Source organism: Physella acuta, unplaced genomic scaffold, assembly GCF_028476545.2.
Source record: "Physella acuta isolate Inbredline_101_S28 unplaced genomic scaffold, ASM2847654v3 ptg000208l, whole genome shotgun sequence".
Lineage (NCBI taxonomy): Eukaryota > Metazoa > Mollusca > Gastropoda > Physidae > Physella > Physella acuta.
The window spans coordinates 1,045,317-1,061,060 of record NW_026731727.1 but is presented as its reverse complement, the minus strand read 5'-3'; the positions used below and the strand labels follow the sequence as shown (position 1 = coordinate 1,061,060).

Sequence of the window (15,744 nt, the reverse complement as noted above, 5' to 3'; positions counted from 1 at the left end):
GCATATTTACAGTATTTTTTTCTGGCAATATTGCCTTTGTTTCTAATTTCAATGCTTATCAAACCCAATATGGCTGAATATGGCAGTCTAACTCATAGATTCTAAATTAGATCAAGACAACACTAGATCTAGATCTACATCTATATATTCCATAGGCCATATTTAGAAGAGAGAAGGGTGACTATAACAATACACTAACTTCAACACAAGGTCACAGTTTTGTAAATAATTTTACATCTAATCTAGATTCAGATTCTAGATCTAAATCTAAAATCTAGAGTTGATTCTAATTCTAGACTAGAGTCAGAGTATCTAGTCTTGAGACTCTTGGAGTCTTTACTCTAGCCCTAGCTTAGTAGCTACTAGATCTAGCTAGCCATAAACAACAACTTTAAGTTGACTGGGTCTTTAACTTTAGTTATTCTCAAAATGACAAGCAGAGAGCAAAGAACATTTTTTTCTGGTGGTAAGATTTTTTTATTTTGGTATACCATTCGATTCGTCCCTAGAGGATTTCATAGTGTCAGCCGCCAACCAATCAAACACGCGCTTTCTCCGTGTTTTGGTTGGCGGCTGATGACACGATGACGTCATGCGACACGTTTTTGGAGCTAAAAAGGGCAGAAAAAGCCATTTTTTCTACGTGTAGAAATATCTCTACGAACAGGGTTAAAAGTTTAGAGTTCAAGAAGGGGAGAGGGTGGTATTGAAACAACGAAGCTGTTTCTTTATAGTACAAATACATAGTTAAAAAAATTATAGGCCCTACTTACCGTAACTTACCTACTGCTATAGCATCATACATAATTTTATAAATTAGCAAATGAATTAATTAACTAATTAAATATATCTAATGATAATGAAGGGAGATAGTTTATTTTGGTTAAGGCACGACACACACCACTGTGCGTGTCTGGTATGTAGCCTGACCTGCTGAAAGAAGATTGTTTATATTATTGTTTTGAGTTTATATTTAACTCAATGCAACGAGCCCGCCGGTTGGTTGAGGCCACGACGGGGGGACATTCTGACCGGGATTCAAAGGGACGACTCGAAATATCATGCTTTATTTTTTAAGATTTCACTGGTAAAACCTTAAGTTTAGCATCAGAAATTATCGGGTAATGTTTGTTGAGTTTCGTTAACTAAAGTTACAGTAAACCATAGTTTATTTGACCTCCGTCACACGTCGTCACAAAAAGCCAGACCCCCCCCCCCCTAAAATGACGTCACACCTCAGCCTACAACTCCCCTTAAAATTGTTGAGTTTTTTTTAAACAGCTATATTTTTCCAAAATCTTGTCTGAACTCTGTCAAAATAGAGTGTTTTAATCAATTGTTATTACAATTTATTAAAACAGTTTTCTAATAACGTCTAAAATAATGCGTTTTCTAACATAGCTTTTTTATAATGCAAAAGTGTGACGTCACACCATCTGAACTCCTCCCCCTCATCACACACCGTCACAAAGTTACAGACCCCCCTCCCCCCTACGACTGTGACATAATTTATGGACAACCCCTTGAATGTATAAAGTACTAATATTCCGCACTATTATACACACATTGTTCGCTGTTCACTTGGTAAGCAGTTATTTTTTCTACCAGATTTTATTCTATTATCAAAAGTCGAAGTAATAAAAAATTGATTACAAAATCATGTCTATATCCAGACTTGCATTCCCTGTAGTTTTATATAAGAACATTCGTGAAAGTTTAGGGGAGATCAATCCTGCTTTATTTTATAGTATATTATTTTATGTCATTTAAAAAAATTTTTTTGTAAAATTAAATTTTTTTTAATTGTTTTTGCTACACTTGATGTTAAGTACTACCTAGCTGGTATAAGACTATTTTATGAAAGGCTTAAAATTGACACAGCTCTACACAAACGTGTAGGGCTAACCACTAAGATATTTACATTGATGTTATAAATGACAGCAAAAAAAAGCATACATAATTTGTTGTCAAAGAGTGGGATGAAATCCAGAAAACCAAAATTTCAGATGGAATGTCCAATCCAAACCAGCAGAGGCTAACCCAGGACGATGTGACCAACCAAGGGCGCTATCTGCTCAATAATTTTATCTATGAAAGGATGCAGAAGGATGGCCTTGATAATGTGCCTGGTATGGAGCAGCTTCAAGAGCCAGGTACTCCAAGTGGTAAGTAATGGTAATACCAGCTCTAGAGGTGTTTGGTGCCAGCCCTAGAGGTGGGGGTGTTTGGTGCCAGCTCTAGAGGTGTTTGGTGCCAGCTCTAGAGGTGGGGGTGTTTGGTGCCAGCTCTAGAGGTGTTTGGTGCCAGCCCTAGAGGTGGGGGTGTTTGGTGCCAGCTCTAGAGGTGTTTGGTGCCAGCTCTAGAGGTGGGGGTGTTTGGTGCCAGCTCTAGAGGTGGGGGTGTTTGGTGCCAGCTCTAGAGGTGGGGGTGTTTGGTGCCAGCTCTAGAGGTGGGGGTGTTTGGTGCCAGCCCTAGAGGTGGGGGTGTTTGGTGCCAGCTCTAGAGGTGGGGGTGTTTGGTGCCAGCTGTAGAGGTGGGGGTGTTTGGTGCCAGCTCTAGAGGTGGGGGTGTTTGGTGCCAGCCCTAGAGGTGGGGGTGTTTGGTGCCAGCTGTGGGGGTGTTTGGTGCCAGCTCTAGAGGTGGGGGTGTTTGGTGCCAGCTCTAGAGGTGGGGTTGTGTGGTGTAGAGGTGGGGGTGTTTGGTGTAGAGGTGGGGGTGTTTGGTGCCAGCTCTAGAGGTGGAGGTGTTTGGTGCCAGCTCTAGAGGTGGGGGTGTTTGGTGCCAGCTGTAGAGGTGGGGGTGTTTGGTGCCAGCTCTAGAGGTGGGGGTGTTTGGTGCCAGCTCTAGAGGTGGGATTCTGGCTGAAGTGGGATGAAGCCATATATTTTCATTCTCCACTTTTCTGTTCTTTAAAGTCACTTTCTCCATTGAAATAGTTGTACTTGATCCAGTAAATCACTTTCTCCATTGAAATAGTTGTACTTGATCCAGTAAATCACTTTCTCCATTGAAATAGTTGTACTTGATCCAGTAAATCACTTTCTCCATTGAAATAGTTGTACTTGATCCAGTAAATCACTTTCTCCATTGAAATAGTTGTACTTGATCCAGTAAATCACTTTCTATATTGAAATAGTTGTACTTGATCCAGTATATCAATTTCTCTATTGAAATAGTCGTACTTGATCCAGTAACTCACTTTCTCCATTGAAATAGTTGTACTTGATCCAGTAAATCACTTTCTCCATTGAAATAGTTGTACTCGATCCAGTAAATCACTTTCTCCATTGAAATAGTTGTACTCGATCCAGTAAATCACTTTCTCCATTGAAATAGTTGTACTTGATCCAGTAATTCACTTTCTCCATTGAAATAGTTGTACTTGATCCAGTAAATCACTTTCTCCATTGAAATAGTTGTACTCGATCCAGTAAATCACTTTCTCCATTGAAATAGTTGTACTTGATCCAGTAAATCACTTTCTCCATTGAAATAGTTGTACTTGATCCAGTAAATCACTTTCTCTATTGAAATAGTTGTACTCGATCCAGTAAATCACTTTCTCCATTGAAATAGTTGTACTTGATCCAGTAAATCACTTTCTCTATTGAAATAGTTGTACTTGATCCAGTAAATCACTTTCTCCATTGAAATAGTTGTACTTGATCCAGTAAATCACTTTCTCTATTGAAATAGTTGTACTTGATCCAGTAAATCACTTTCTCTATTGAAATAGTTGTACTTGATCCAGTAAATCACTTTCTCTATTGAAATAGTTGTACTTGATCCAGTAAATCACTTTCTCCATTGAAATAGTTGTACTTGATCCAGTAAATCACTTTCTCCATTGAAATAGTTGTACTTGATCCAGTAAATCACTTTCTCCATTGAAATAGTTGTACTTGATCCAGTAAATCACTTTCTCCATTGAAATAGTTGTACTTGATCCAGTAAATCACTGAATATCTTCTCTAGGTCCACCAATGGAACATGTCAGAGAAATTGGAAGGGCACTTCGCTTCATTGGTGATGACTTAGATAAAGACCAGAAATTGCAAGAGTAAGTCTTCGGGATACATTTATATTTATTTATACCATTTCAAATTAACTCATAAATTAGGCAAATTACAAGGTGTATATATATGGGTGACAGGACAAATGATCTCAAGACAAATGATTTCAGGACAAAATATGTCACATCAAAATTTTATTAGTATATACAATGATTTTAGTTGATTTGAACTTTTTTTGTATTGACTGTCATATAGTTTTGTTTATTATATTTAATATTGTTTATAAGCCTATATAATAATTTTAAGAAAAGTTTTCCGCATAAATTTGTCATATTGCACTAAACATTTTAAAATTGCGATTATATTATGCGAAGATTAAACAAATTTTTTGAGGACAGCGTAGGTGACATTACCAAACATGAGACAATCCTACCACGTCAGGTAGACGAAACTAGGTCAAAGGGGATGAAATAACAACAACGGAACACCTTCGCATCAAGGTGGCCGCCTGCTTTGATGACAGAGAGATGCCTTATGGGACATCCGTCCTCCATGGACAATGCAACTAACATCTACAGTCAATATTTATGTGTCGGTCACACCTTAGTGATCATGTGACAAACCAAACATCTACAGTCAATATTTATGTGTCGGTCACACCTTAGTGATCATGTGACAAACCAAACATCTACAGTCAATATTTATGTGTCGGTCACACCTTAGTGATCATGTGACAAACCAAACATCTACAGTCAATATTTATGTGTCGGTCACACCTTAGTGATCATGTGACAAATGCTTATTTAAACGGCAGGGATCATAGCGGAGCAACGCTTGTCATAGTGTGTATGCAAACCAATCAGTATTGGCGGTGATTACCCAGCTATGGCCTCTTTCGTTACATCACAGAAAGTGTATAGAAAATTCGTTTCTGGCGAATTTCTGAATATAAGTTTAAAGCCATAAGTGGAGCAGCAGGCAAAGAGATTTGGAAATGTGAAGTTAGAACAAGTTGAGCAAGAGTTCACACAATACATGATCACATAGTATTGGAGAGGTGTGATCATATTTGTGTTGATGATGTAATAAAAACAATGGTTTAACGTTATGAAATACCCAATCACATGTTTCAAAAATATTTTACGTGTTTTGAACAACATTAATGTTGTATAGCTACCGTTACTTTGTTTTATATTTTACCATTTGTTATACCTTTCAAGCTAAAGGAGTAAATTTTTTTAATTTTTACGTTTTCAAATCAAGATTAAGTTTAATGAATCTTTTGATGTTTCGTTAAGTTTAACAAATTCATTTTATTCATGATTATTTTGTGTAAAAAAGTAAACAAAACCATTTGACAGTCAATAAAAAAATTGTTCAAATCAAGTAAAATCATCGTATATACTAGTAAGATTTTGCTGTGAGATATTTTAAGATATTTTGTCTTAGATCATTTGTCCATGATATCATTTGTCCTGATATATTTTGTCCTGGTATGTTTTGTCCAAGAGATTATTTTTCCTTGAGATCATTTGTCCTGAGATAATTTGTCGTGAGATCATTTGTCGTGAGATCATTTGTCGTGGAACCATGTATATGTATATGTGTGTGTGAGATCATGTATATGTGTATGTGTGTGTGAGATCATGTATATGTATATGTGTGTGCGACCAAGGCAGCAGACATGTGACGTTCTTCGTTAGGTCTTGCGCGACCCTTTCTCACGGCACCCAGATGCGACAGGGCAATACAACCACCTGTCTGTAGGTATTCATCCACAGCCTAGAAATTCCCGCCACTAGGCTGCGGACACCTCATTTGGCACTGATACACCCACCTCATGTAAAGAAGCACACCCTGACCGCAGATTCAAGACTACACTTTATTCCTTCATGAATGTTCACAGTTCAGATAATTATGTGAATCTCACAGACCTCCAATGTCACAGGTCCACACACTATATCACTCTGTCTCTCACGATCTACTAACACTTGTCTCTGTGTTCAATGCATTCTCCTCGTCACTCCAGCACCCAGGTGTTGTCTGCCTTCCTTGAGCTCACATCTTCTATCTCACCTACCCATCCGGTGTTGTCAACAAGGTTTGTCTATCAAGGTCAAACTATTCTATTTTGGTACCACATATAGCATAGTCTCTATTATTACATTGTCCATTTGTCTCTAAGTTTACAAGTCAAATTCTATTTTCGTACCACCAGCTACTTGTCTAAATCAGTTGCATAATAACTATAAATAACTCAGTTCAGTTTTGGCCTTGACCTCGTCCTTGTAAACAACTAAATATGTTGTTTTTATAACTACACTCGTTAACTTGTTAACTATTTGTAAATAAATTATTCAAGAAACAAGGAGAACCATGTATTGTGTCTCACATCGTAGTCTTGTGTCTCACATCTTAGTCTTGTGTCTCACATTTCAGCCTTGTGTCTCAGTCTTGTGTCTCACATTTCAGCCTTGTGTCTCGGGTCCCCCCTGAAGCTGAAAGACAGACACTGCTGAACGTGGCAGCCAACATATTTCAAGATGGGATCTTCAACTGGGGGAGAGTTGTTGCTTTGTTTTATTTTGCTTACAAAGTTTGTATCAAGGTGAGCTTTTACCAGCAGGTCCTTAGTTTTTAACTTGTTCATTTTAGGCGAGTGAATGCCCCTTGTGAGCATTTTTTAGAAGTTGGATGTGTAAGATGTATCTGTCTAAGTTGGATGAGTATGATGTGTAAGATTTTTAGCTATTTAGTTATTTCTCTGCTTTGTCACTAATATTGTTCGACGTGTACTAAACTTAAAGAACATTGAGTTTTGACCAATAACTATTTTATAAAATATTTTTCTCAAACAAGTATAACATTAAAATATATCTATATATATAATTCTCTTCTTCGAGCCGTTAGAAAACAAGCTGCAAACGCTCTCCCTACCTCCCCACCCCTACATGGTTTTAGTGAGCTGTGTTCACTCTAAATGTTTACAAGCAGAGCCAACGATTTTAAAGGTAGGGGGGGGGGAGGAAGGGGGGGGGGTTATGGTCCTTAACGAGCTACTTATAGTGTTTTAAAGAAATATTTTCAGTGTCAGCGTTAGTACTGCCGAATTTACAAATTATGAATTATTGAAAATTAGAAACAACCAAATAGCGGCGTATGTTATGCCGCGGGCCGGCTCGTAGGCCTATAATTCAGGTGTAATGGGTACCAACAGCTAGTATATATATGTATATATATATATATATATATATATATATATATGTATATGTAGGTATATATTTGTATATGTATATATGTATATGTAGGTATATATTTGTATATGTATATACTTGCCGTCCCGGCCAGGCCCTGCACTGGCCTCTGTAAAAAACCTATCTGTTAAGGACCATGGCTTGTGTGTTTCGTAATCAGCATATACCCAGCATTGCCCACCCAAACCACAACCAACCAAAACCAAAACGCACCAAAATACGCAAACATAACACAAATGCAAATACAAACAAAAGCACATACAAAAACACAAAGCCAAACACAAACACAAAGAAAACACAAACAAAAAAGCAAACAAAAACAAATAAAATGCAAACACAACCACAATTGCAAACTAACCCAAACACAAAGAAACACAAACATAAACACAAAGTGCTCACAGTCGAACCTGGGGCGCCAAATCGCACCATGCTGGGGCGCCGTCAACTTAGATAACGACTATAGTACCCCAACTTATTCATAGTCTTTTGCACTCACTTAAATGAATGTAAGCACCATAGCTAACACGGGAAGGTTTGGGGTGCCAAATAACACCCAGTTTGGGCACTGGAGGCTGCCCGGATTCTATTCAGTTAAAGTCTATAGTAACCTTTCTTATCCATAGTCTATCACACTGTTTAAAACAAAATTATGCACCACAGCGCTCACAGGTTAGCCCAGGGTGACAAATCTAACCCTGCCAGGGAGCCGGCAGACCCACCTGATTCAATTAAGTGAACAATTATGATACCCCAAGCTTATCCGCAAACGAAAAGATAGAAGTAAACATAGAGGACTTTTATGTGCATGTCTGTTCATATATATATATATATATATATATATATATATATATATATATATATATATATATATATATATATATATATATATATATATATATATATATATATATATATATATATATATATATATATATATATATATATATATATATATATACACATATAGTTCTTATTTTTTAGCGCAATTTCCATTCTGGAGAATTGCGTTTATTAACCCGTCATTTCTGGATGTATGAATGTATGAATGGATGGATGGATGGATGGATGTGTGTCCGCAGCTTTAAGTCGTATCTCCTCCTCAACGAAGCAATATCGATGACTAGTTCCAAAAGCAATTATGTTAAGCAAGTTACGAGGATGAACATAGGCTATAAAAAATCCGGGTTTCTTTCATGGATTTCCTGGAAAAGCCAAAAAACCTCGAAAAAAAGCAGTTTTTGGCCCATATCTCGGCAACCAGACCTTTTAGCGACTTGAAACATGTACCAATCGATTCCTGCCATAATTTAGAACAATATTGCCGAAGAAAGTTTTCAAAAATATCCTTTCGTTCGGTCACAAAAAATTTTTTGAATTAATTAAAATTTGGACCGAATTAGTTGGCATTTTTTCCAACCACACCACACGCGTCATCACGTTCAATAGCTGCACCATCACGTTCTATGGCTTCGTCATCACGTTCAGTAGCTAGGCGCGCAATTATTTTTAGTCATGTAACTCTATTGTAAATAAAACATGTAAAATACTGAAATTTTTTTTAAATAAAAAAAACGTTTTAATAACTAACCAATGGTTTTACTAACCCTGCTCTTGATTTACGCTACGACAGAGCTATTTTTAGATAACATAAGGAAATTGCGCTAAAATTGTCACTAGACTTTTTAATTAACTTGTTTAATATATTACAAGTGCATGTCTGTTGATGTAGAAAGGTACTTTGAAATGGAAGAAATGGTTGACCTTTGACCTTTTGTCACCAGGCCCTTGACAGAATACCTCTAGTACGTGCAATCATCAACCTGATAGTGGAGTTTATGAGGGACCATGTGGTCAGGTGGATCATTGACAGGGGTGGATGGGTAAGTTGTTTGGTGGATCATTGACAGGGGTGGATGGGTAAGTTCTTTGGTGGATCATTGACAGGGGTGGATGGGTAAGTTCTTTGGTGGATCATTGACAGAGGTGGATAGGTAAGTTCTTTGGTGGATCATTGACAGGGGTGGATGGGTAAGTTGTTTGGTGGATCATTGACAGAGGTGGATAGGTAAGTTCTTTGGTGGATCATTGACAGGGGTGGATGGGTAAGTTGTTTGGTGGATCATTGACAGGGGTGGATGGGTAAGTTGTTTGGTGGATCATTGACAGGGGTGGATAGGTAAGTTCTTTGGTGGATCATATGGTCAGGTGGATCATTGACAGGGGTGGATGGATAAGTTCTTTGGTGGATCATTGATAATGGTGGATGGGTAAGTTGTTTGGTGGATCATTGACAGGGGTGGATGGGTAAGTTCTTTGGTGGATCATTGATAATGGTGGATGGGTAAGTTGTTTGGTGGATCATTGACAAGGTGGATGGGTTAGTTGTTTGGTGGATCATTGACAGGGGTGGATGGTTTAGTTGTTTGGTGGATCATTGACAGGGGTGGATGTAATATGAGAAGAGAATAGTTATGGTCAGATGTTTTTCTCACCTGAGAAGAGAATAGTTATGGTCAGATGTTTTTCTCACCTGAGAAGAGAATAGTTATGGTCAGATGTTTTTCTCACCTGAGAAGAGAATAGTTATGGTCAGATGTTTTTCTCACCTGAGAAGAGAATAGTTATGGTCAGATGTTTTTCTCACCTGAGAAGAGAATAGTTATGGTCAGATGTTTTTCTCACCTGAGAAGAGAATAGTTATGGTCAGATGTTTTTCTCATCTGAGAAGAGAATAGTTATGGTCAGATGTTTTTCTCACCTGAGAAGAGAATAGTTATGGTCAGATGTTTTTCTCACCTGAGAAGAGAATAGTTATGGTCAGATGTTTTTCTCACCTGAGAAGAGAATAGTTATGGTCAGATGTTTTTCTCACCTGAGAAGAGAATAGTTATGGTCAGATGTTTTTCTCACCTGAGAAGAGAATAGTTATGGTCAGATGTTTTTCTCACCTGAGAAGAGAATAGTTATGGTCAGATGTTTTTCTCACCTGAGAAGAGAATAGTTATGGTCAGATGTTTTTCTCACCTGAGAAGAGAATAGTTATGGTCAGATGTTTTTCTCATCTGAGAAGAGAATAGTTATGGTCAGATGTTTTTCTCTGTGCAGGAAGCCATCAGAGAATACTTTGGCAGCTCCAAGAGACAAGTCAGTCTTGTAGTTGGCGCTGGTCTGCTGGCCTGTGCTGGGGTGCTGCTCTACAAGAAATACCTGAGTTAACCTGCAACTTGTTTTAGTGGAGCCTTTGGATTTGTTGTTTACATTGAGAACTTGTATGTTGAACAAACTGTGCTAACGTCTCCAGGTACATAGATCTAGCTGGCTGGGTGGGGAGTAGTCTCTCTTTGTTAAGGCACACAAGACATTTATCAGAAATAAAATCCAAAGCCACTGAGTTGAAATACAATTTTCTATGTCCCATCTTTGTTACCTATATTGGCCTACATATTCCAGCAACTAATTCCCTATACAAGTTTTGAGTGTAAACCTGAGAAATGTAACAAAATAGTTATTTTTTGTGTACTCAACCAACTCAGGACTTGTTTGTATCTTGTTGTAAAGGCAACTGTAACAACTAGCCCACACCTATTGTTTTTACCACTTGTGTAAAATAGTTCACTCATTATTTATAAAAGCTCATTTGTGTGATATTAATGAGAAGGGAGATAAATGAATTCTAACTGGTCAAATATTTCTTTAGTGACAGCTTGTCAGATGTTTGAGATTATGTGGTGAGATCACAGTGTAGACTTGTTCTAACTGGGGGTAGGGAGGTAGTGGTCCTGTGGATGTGGTGGTGGATGTAGTGGTGGATGTAGTGAGCTGTGGATCTAGTGGTGGATGTAGTGAGCTGTGGATGTAGTGAGCTGTGGATGTAGTGAGCTGTGGATGTAGTGGTGGATGTAGTGAGCTGTGGATGTGGTGGTGGATGTAGTGAGCTGTGGATGTAGTGAGCTGTGGATGTAGTGGTGGATGTAGTGAGATGTGGATCTAGTGGTGGATGTAGTGAGCTGTGGATGTAGTGAGATGTGGATGTAGTGAGCTGTGGATGTAGTGAGCTGTGGATGTAGTGAGCTGTGGATGTAGTGAGCTGTGGATGTAGTGAGCTGTGGATGTAGTGAGATGTGGATGTAGCGAGCTGTGGATGTAGTGAGCTGTGGATGTAGTGAGCTGTGGATGTAGTGAGATGTGGATGTAGTGAGCTGTGGATGTAGTGAGATGTGGATGTAGTGGTGGATGTAGCGAGTGGTGGATGTAGCGAGCTGTGGATGTAGTGAGCTGTGGATGTAGTGAGCTGTGGATGTAGTGAGCTGTGGATGTAGTGAGCTGTGGATGTAGTGAGATGTGGATGTAGTGGTGGATGTAGCGAGTGGTGGATGTAGCGAGCTGTGGATGTAGTGAGCTGTGGATGTTGTGAGCGGTGGATGTATTGGTGGATGTAGTGGTGGATGTAGTGAGCTGTGGATGTAGTGAGCTGTGGATGTAGTGAGCTGTGGATGTAGTGAGCTGTGGATGTAGTGGTGGATGTATTTGTGGATGTAGTGAGCTGTGGATGTAGTGAGCTGTGGATGTAGTGGTGGATGTAATGAGCTGTGGATGTAGTGGTGGATGTAGTGAGCTGTGGATGTAGTGAGCTGTGGATGTAGTGGTGGATGTAGTGGTGGATGTAGTGAGCTGTGGATGTAGTGAGCTGTGGATGTAGTGAGCTGTGGATGTAGTGAGCTGTGGATGTTGTGAGCTGTGGATGTAGTGGTGGATGTAGTGAGCTGTGGATGTAGTGGTGGATGTAGTGAGCTGTGGATGTAGTGAGCTGTGGATGTAGTGAGCTGTGGATGTATTGGTGGATGTATTGGTGGATGTAGTGAGCTGTGGATGTAGTGAGCTGTGGATGTAGCGAGCTGTGGATGTAGTGAGCTGTGGTTGTATTGGTGGATGTAGTGAGCTGTGGATGTAGTGAGCTGTGGATGTAGTGAGCTGTGGATGTAGTGAGCTGTGGATGTAGTGAGCTGTGGATGTAGTGAGCTGTGGATGTAGCGAGCTGTGGATGTAGTGAGCTGTGGTTGTATTGGTGGATGTAGTGAGCTGTGGATGTAGTGAGCTGTGGATCTAGTGAGCTGTGGATGTATTGGTGGATGTATTGGTGGATGTAGTGAGCTGTGGATGTAGTGAGCTGTGGATGTAGCGAGCTGTGGATGTAGTGAGCTGTGGTTGTATTGGTGGATGTAGTGAGCTGTGGATGTAGTGAGCTGTGGATGTAGTGAGATGTGGATGTAGTGAGCTGTGGATGTAGTGAGCTGTGGATGTAGTGAGCTGTGGATGTAGTGAGATGTGGATGTATTAGGGTTGAGATTACATCACACCTAGTTTGTATTTGAGATTATGCCATATTTAAGATTATGTCATATCTAGTATGTGTTTTGACAACATATCTAGTATGTTTTTTGGCAACATATCTAGTATGTGTTTTGACAACATATCTAGTATGTGTTTTGACAACATATCTAGTATGTGTTTTGACATATCTAGTATGTGTTTTGACATATCTAGTATGTGTTTTGACAACATATCTAGTATGTGTTTTGACAACATATCTAGTATGTGTTTTGACAACATATCTAGTATGTGCTTGTGTGGTCTATTTGTTGACCATAGATCTCCATACGTGTACCAGATGATATTGCTGTCAGCTTTGGTTGATGTCATATTTTATTTGCTGGTATTATTTTAAAGGCTCAAGTGTTTGAGGTCATGATTAGATGCTGTGTAGGATATTACACACCCACTGTACACTTTCCTCACATGACTGCTGAGGTCATGATTAGATGCTGTGTAGGATATTACACACCCACTGTACACGTTTCCTCACATGACTGCTGAGGTCATGATTAGATGCTGTGTAGGATATTACACACCCACTGTACACGTTTCCTCACATGACTGCTGTGGTGTGGGTGACTAGGGTCTGTAGAACAGTGGCAGCAGCTGAAGCACCAGATGATGGCTGCACCAGTACAGTTTTTGCTCAGTCCTCCCTTTGTTTTTGCTGTGTATAACCAAGTCCCTTGATGATGTGAAGATTGGGAATGACTTGTTGATGAAATGACCCGATTTTAATTTATCAACAGAGCAAGCTGTGTATTTGACTACCTGGGTGTGTCTTCCGGGTCATTTGCTAACTTTTTTGTTGGGTGTGTGTTCCGGGTCATTTGCTAACTTTTTTGTTGTGTGTGTGTTTTGGGTCATTCTGCTAACATGTTTGCGTTTAATTAGTGAAAAGATCTGCCTGACATATCTCAGTGGTATATTTTTAACTGTATGAATAGACATGTTTTACTAATTGAAAACTGTGAACCCACAATGTGATTGTATTTTGTCTTCAACTGTGATTACATCAGGCCAGAAATATTTACAAGCTGGGCCAATCAACTTGGAAATATTTACTTCAGTCCATAGTTTAAAAGCTAATTTATTAATGAAAACATTCAGATAGAATTCACATACTACTTAAAAAACGCTTTAAAGAAAGTCACGTTGGCGAAGATTGAACAATTTTATGGCTACCTGTTTATCTCTGTGTATAATTTTGTAGAGCTTTTCCAGTCCACTGTATAAAAACAACTATTTGTCTCCCCTCTATAGTTCTGTTGTCTCACTTTGATTTCAGAAGTACTTAAAGTTAAAGAGCTTACCATGTTATTTTGTAAAAAAAAAAAATTTGACAGATAATATTTAGATCAAATATTTAATTTTGTTGTGTATGAAATATTGTGTCAGCACTAAGGTAGTTTTTCTAGTCTAGCAACTTTCTTATGGATTCTAGTTTTTTATTTTTAAACAACTATCTTGTTACTTGAAATCTTTTTTTATTGAACAGTACCACATGATTACAATTTTATTTTGAAAGTAGTGTGAATTGTATTATTTAAGCTTCATCTGTGTAAGTTTTAAAGTTAATGTAAAAATAAAATGAGAAAATGCATAATTTCTAAAAACAAATGTGGTATGAGAAAATGTATGAATTTTTTTTTAAAGTGAGAAAATGTATGATTTCTAAAAATAAAATTTGAAAAAAATACAATTTCTAAAAATGAAAATAACTTGTTCCTTTGTTTGTGTTATACTTTACAAAAACTACATTAGTTTCTGGACTTTCCTCTATTAGCCCCTACCAATTATAAAATATCATATAAAACTATGTAACAAATTATTTACATTTTACAATTTAAGTGGGTAGACTTATAGGACTTGTAAGTAGGTCACATGCCAAGGTCACAGAAACAAGTGAACTCTATTTCACTTACCCTATAGATCGTCAGGTTTGAAAAGGTAACTTTACTTTAAGTAGGTCACCAACTTCTAGTTCTCTCGGCTGTGTTCTCACACTTGCCAGCTAGTATTTTTCAAACCAATTTGAATATTTTTATTAAATCGGTAAACAAGTAATTAAAAAAAGTCTAGTGACAAATTTAGCGCAATTTCCTTGTGTTATCTAAAAATAGATCTGTCGTAGCGTAAATCAAGAGCAGGGTTAGTAAAACCAATGGTTAGTTATTAAAACGTTTTTTATTAAATTTTTTTTCAGTATTTTACATGTTTTATTTACAATAGAGTAACATGACTAAAAACCATTGCGCGCCCATTGACGTCGCAGCCATTGAACGTGATGGCGCAGCTATTGAACGTGATGACGCGTGTGGTGTGGTTGCATAAAATGCCTACTAATTCGGTCCAAATTTTAATTAATTCAAAATTTTTTTTGTGACCGAACGAAAGGATATTTTTGAAAACTTTCTTCGGCAATATTGTTCTAAATTATGGCAGGAATCGATTGGTACATGTTTCAAGTCGCTAAGTGGTCTGGTTGCCGAGATATGGGCCAAAAACTGCATTTTTCCTAGGTTTTTTGGCTTTTCCGGGAAATCCATGAAAGAAACCCGGAATTTTTATGGCCTATGTTCATCCTCGTAACTTGCTTAACATAATTGCTTTTGGAACTAGTCCTCGATATTGCTTCTTTGAGGAGGAGATACGACTTAAAGCTGCGGACACACATCCATCCATTCCCAGAAAAGACGAGTTAATAAACGCAATTCTCCAGAATGGAAATTGCGCTAAAAAATAAATAGAAAAGTTACTTGCGCTTTTATTGTTATTTAAAATCACAAACAATGAAAAAGACTACAATATGTAGGCTAGCTTAAAGAAAAATATTCTACTCCTACGTTAAATTTTGAGTTTGTTTTATAAAGCATAACAAGTTATCCTAAATGAAGTTATATTATTAATTAGAAATATTAATTTGATTATATTTTTAGTACAAATTTTATTATATGATTGTTGCCTTTGGGTAGGTACTCTTGGTATTTTTAAATCTTAAAGCAAAGCCTAGAAACAAAGTGGTGGGAATTTAGTTTTATCAATTGGAATCATGTTTCTGACAATTTAGTTCTGAAGTGTATACACCTACCCCTCCTGACTAA

The 15,744-nt window shown here is 37.9% G+C and overlaps 1 protein-coding gene across 2 annotated transcripts; it reads left to right on the top strand.

Moving 5' to 3' along the window:
• The first annotated feature begins 55 nt into the window (after positions 1-55).
• LOC131937363 (apoptosis regulator BAX) lies at positions 56-14,328 on the top strand. 2 transcript variants are annotated; one of them, XR_009386217.1, is made up of 7 exons: positions 56-466; positions 2,007-2,165; positions 3,976-4,060; positions 6,486-6,621; positions 9,049-9,147; positions 10,373-13,009; positions 13,076-14,328. XR_009386217.1 is itself a non-coding variant. In XM_059294729.1 (6 exons), the coding sequence occupies exons 1-6, from the start codon at positions 430-432 to the stop codon at positions 10,481-10,483; spliced, it is 627 nt and encodes a 208-aa protein (XP_059150712.1). In that variant the 5' UTR covers positions 56-429; the 3' UTR covers positions 10,484-14,327. The 2 variants fall into 2 exon arrangements, 1 of the variants encoding a protein (XP_059150712.1); XM_059294729.1 differs by having other exon boundaries at positions 10,373-14,327.
• Positions 14,329-15,744: the final 1,416 nt, after the last annotated feature.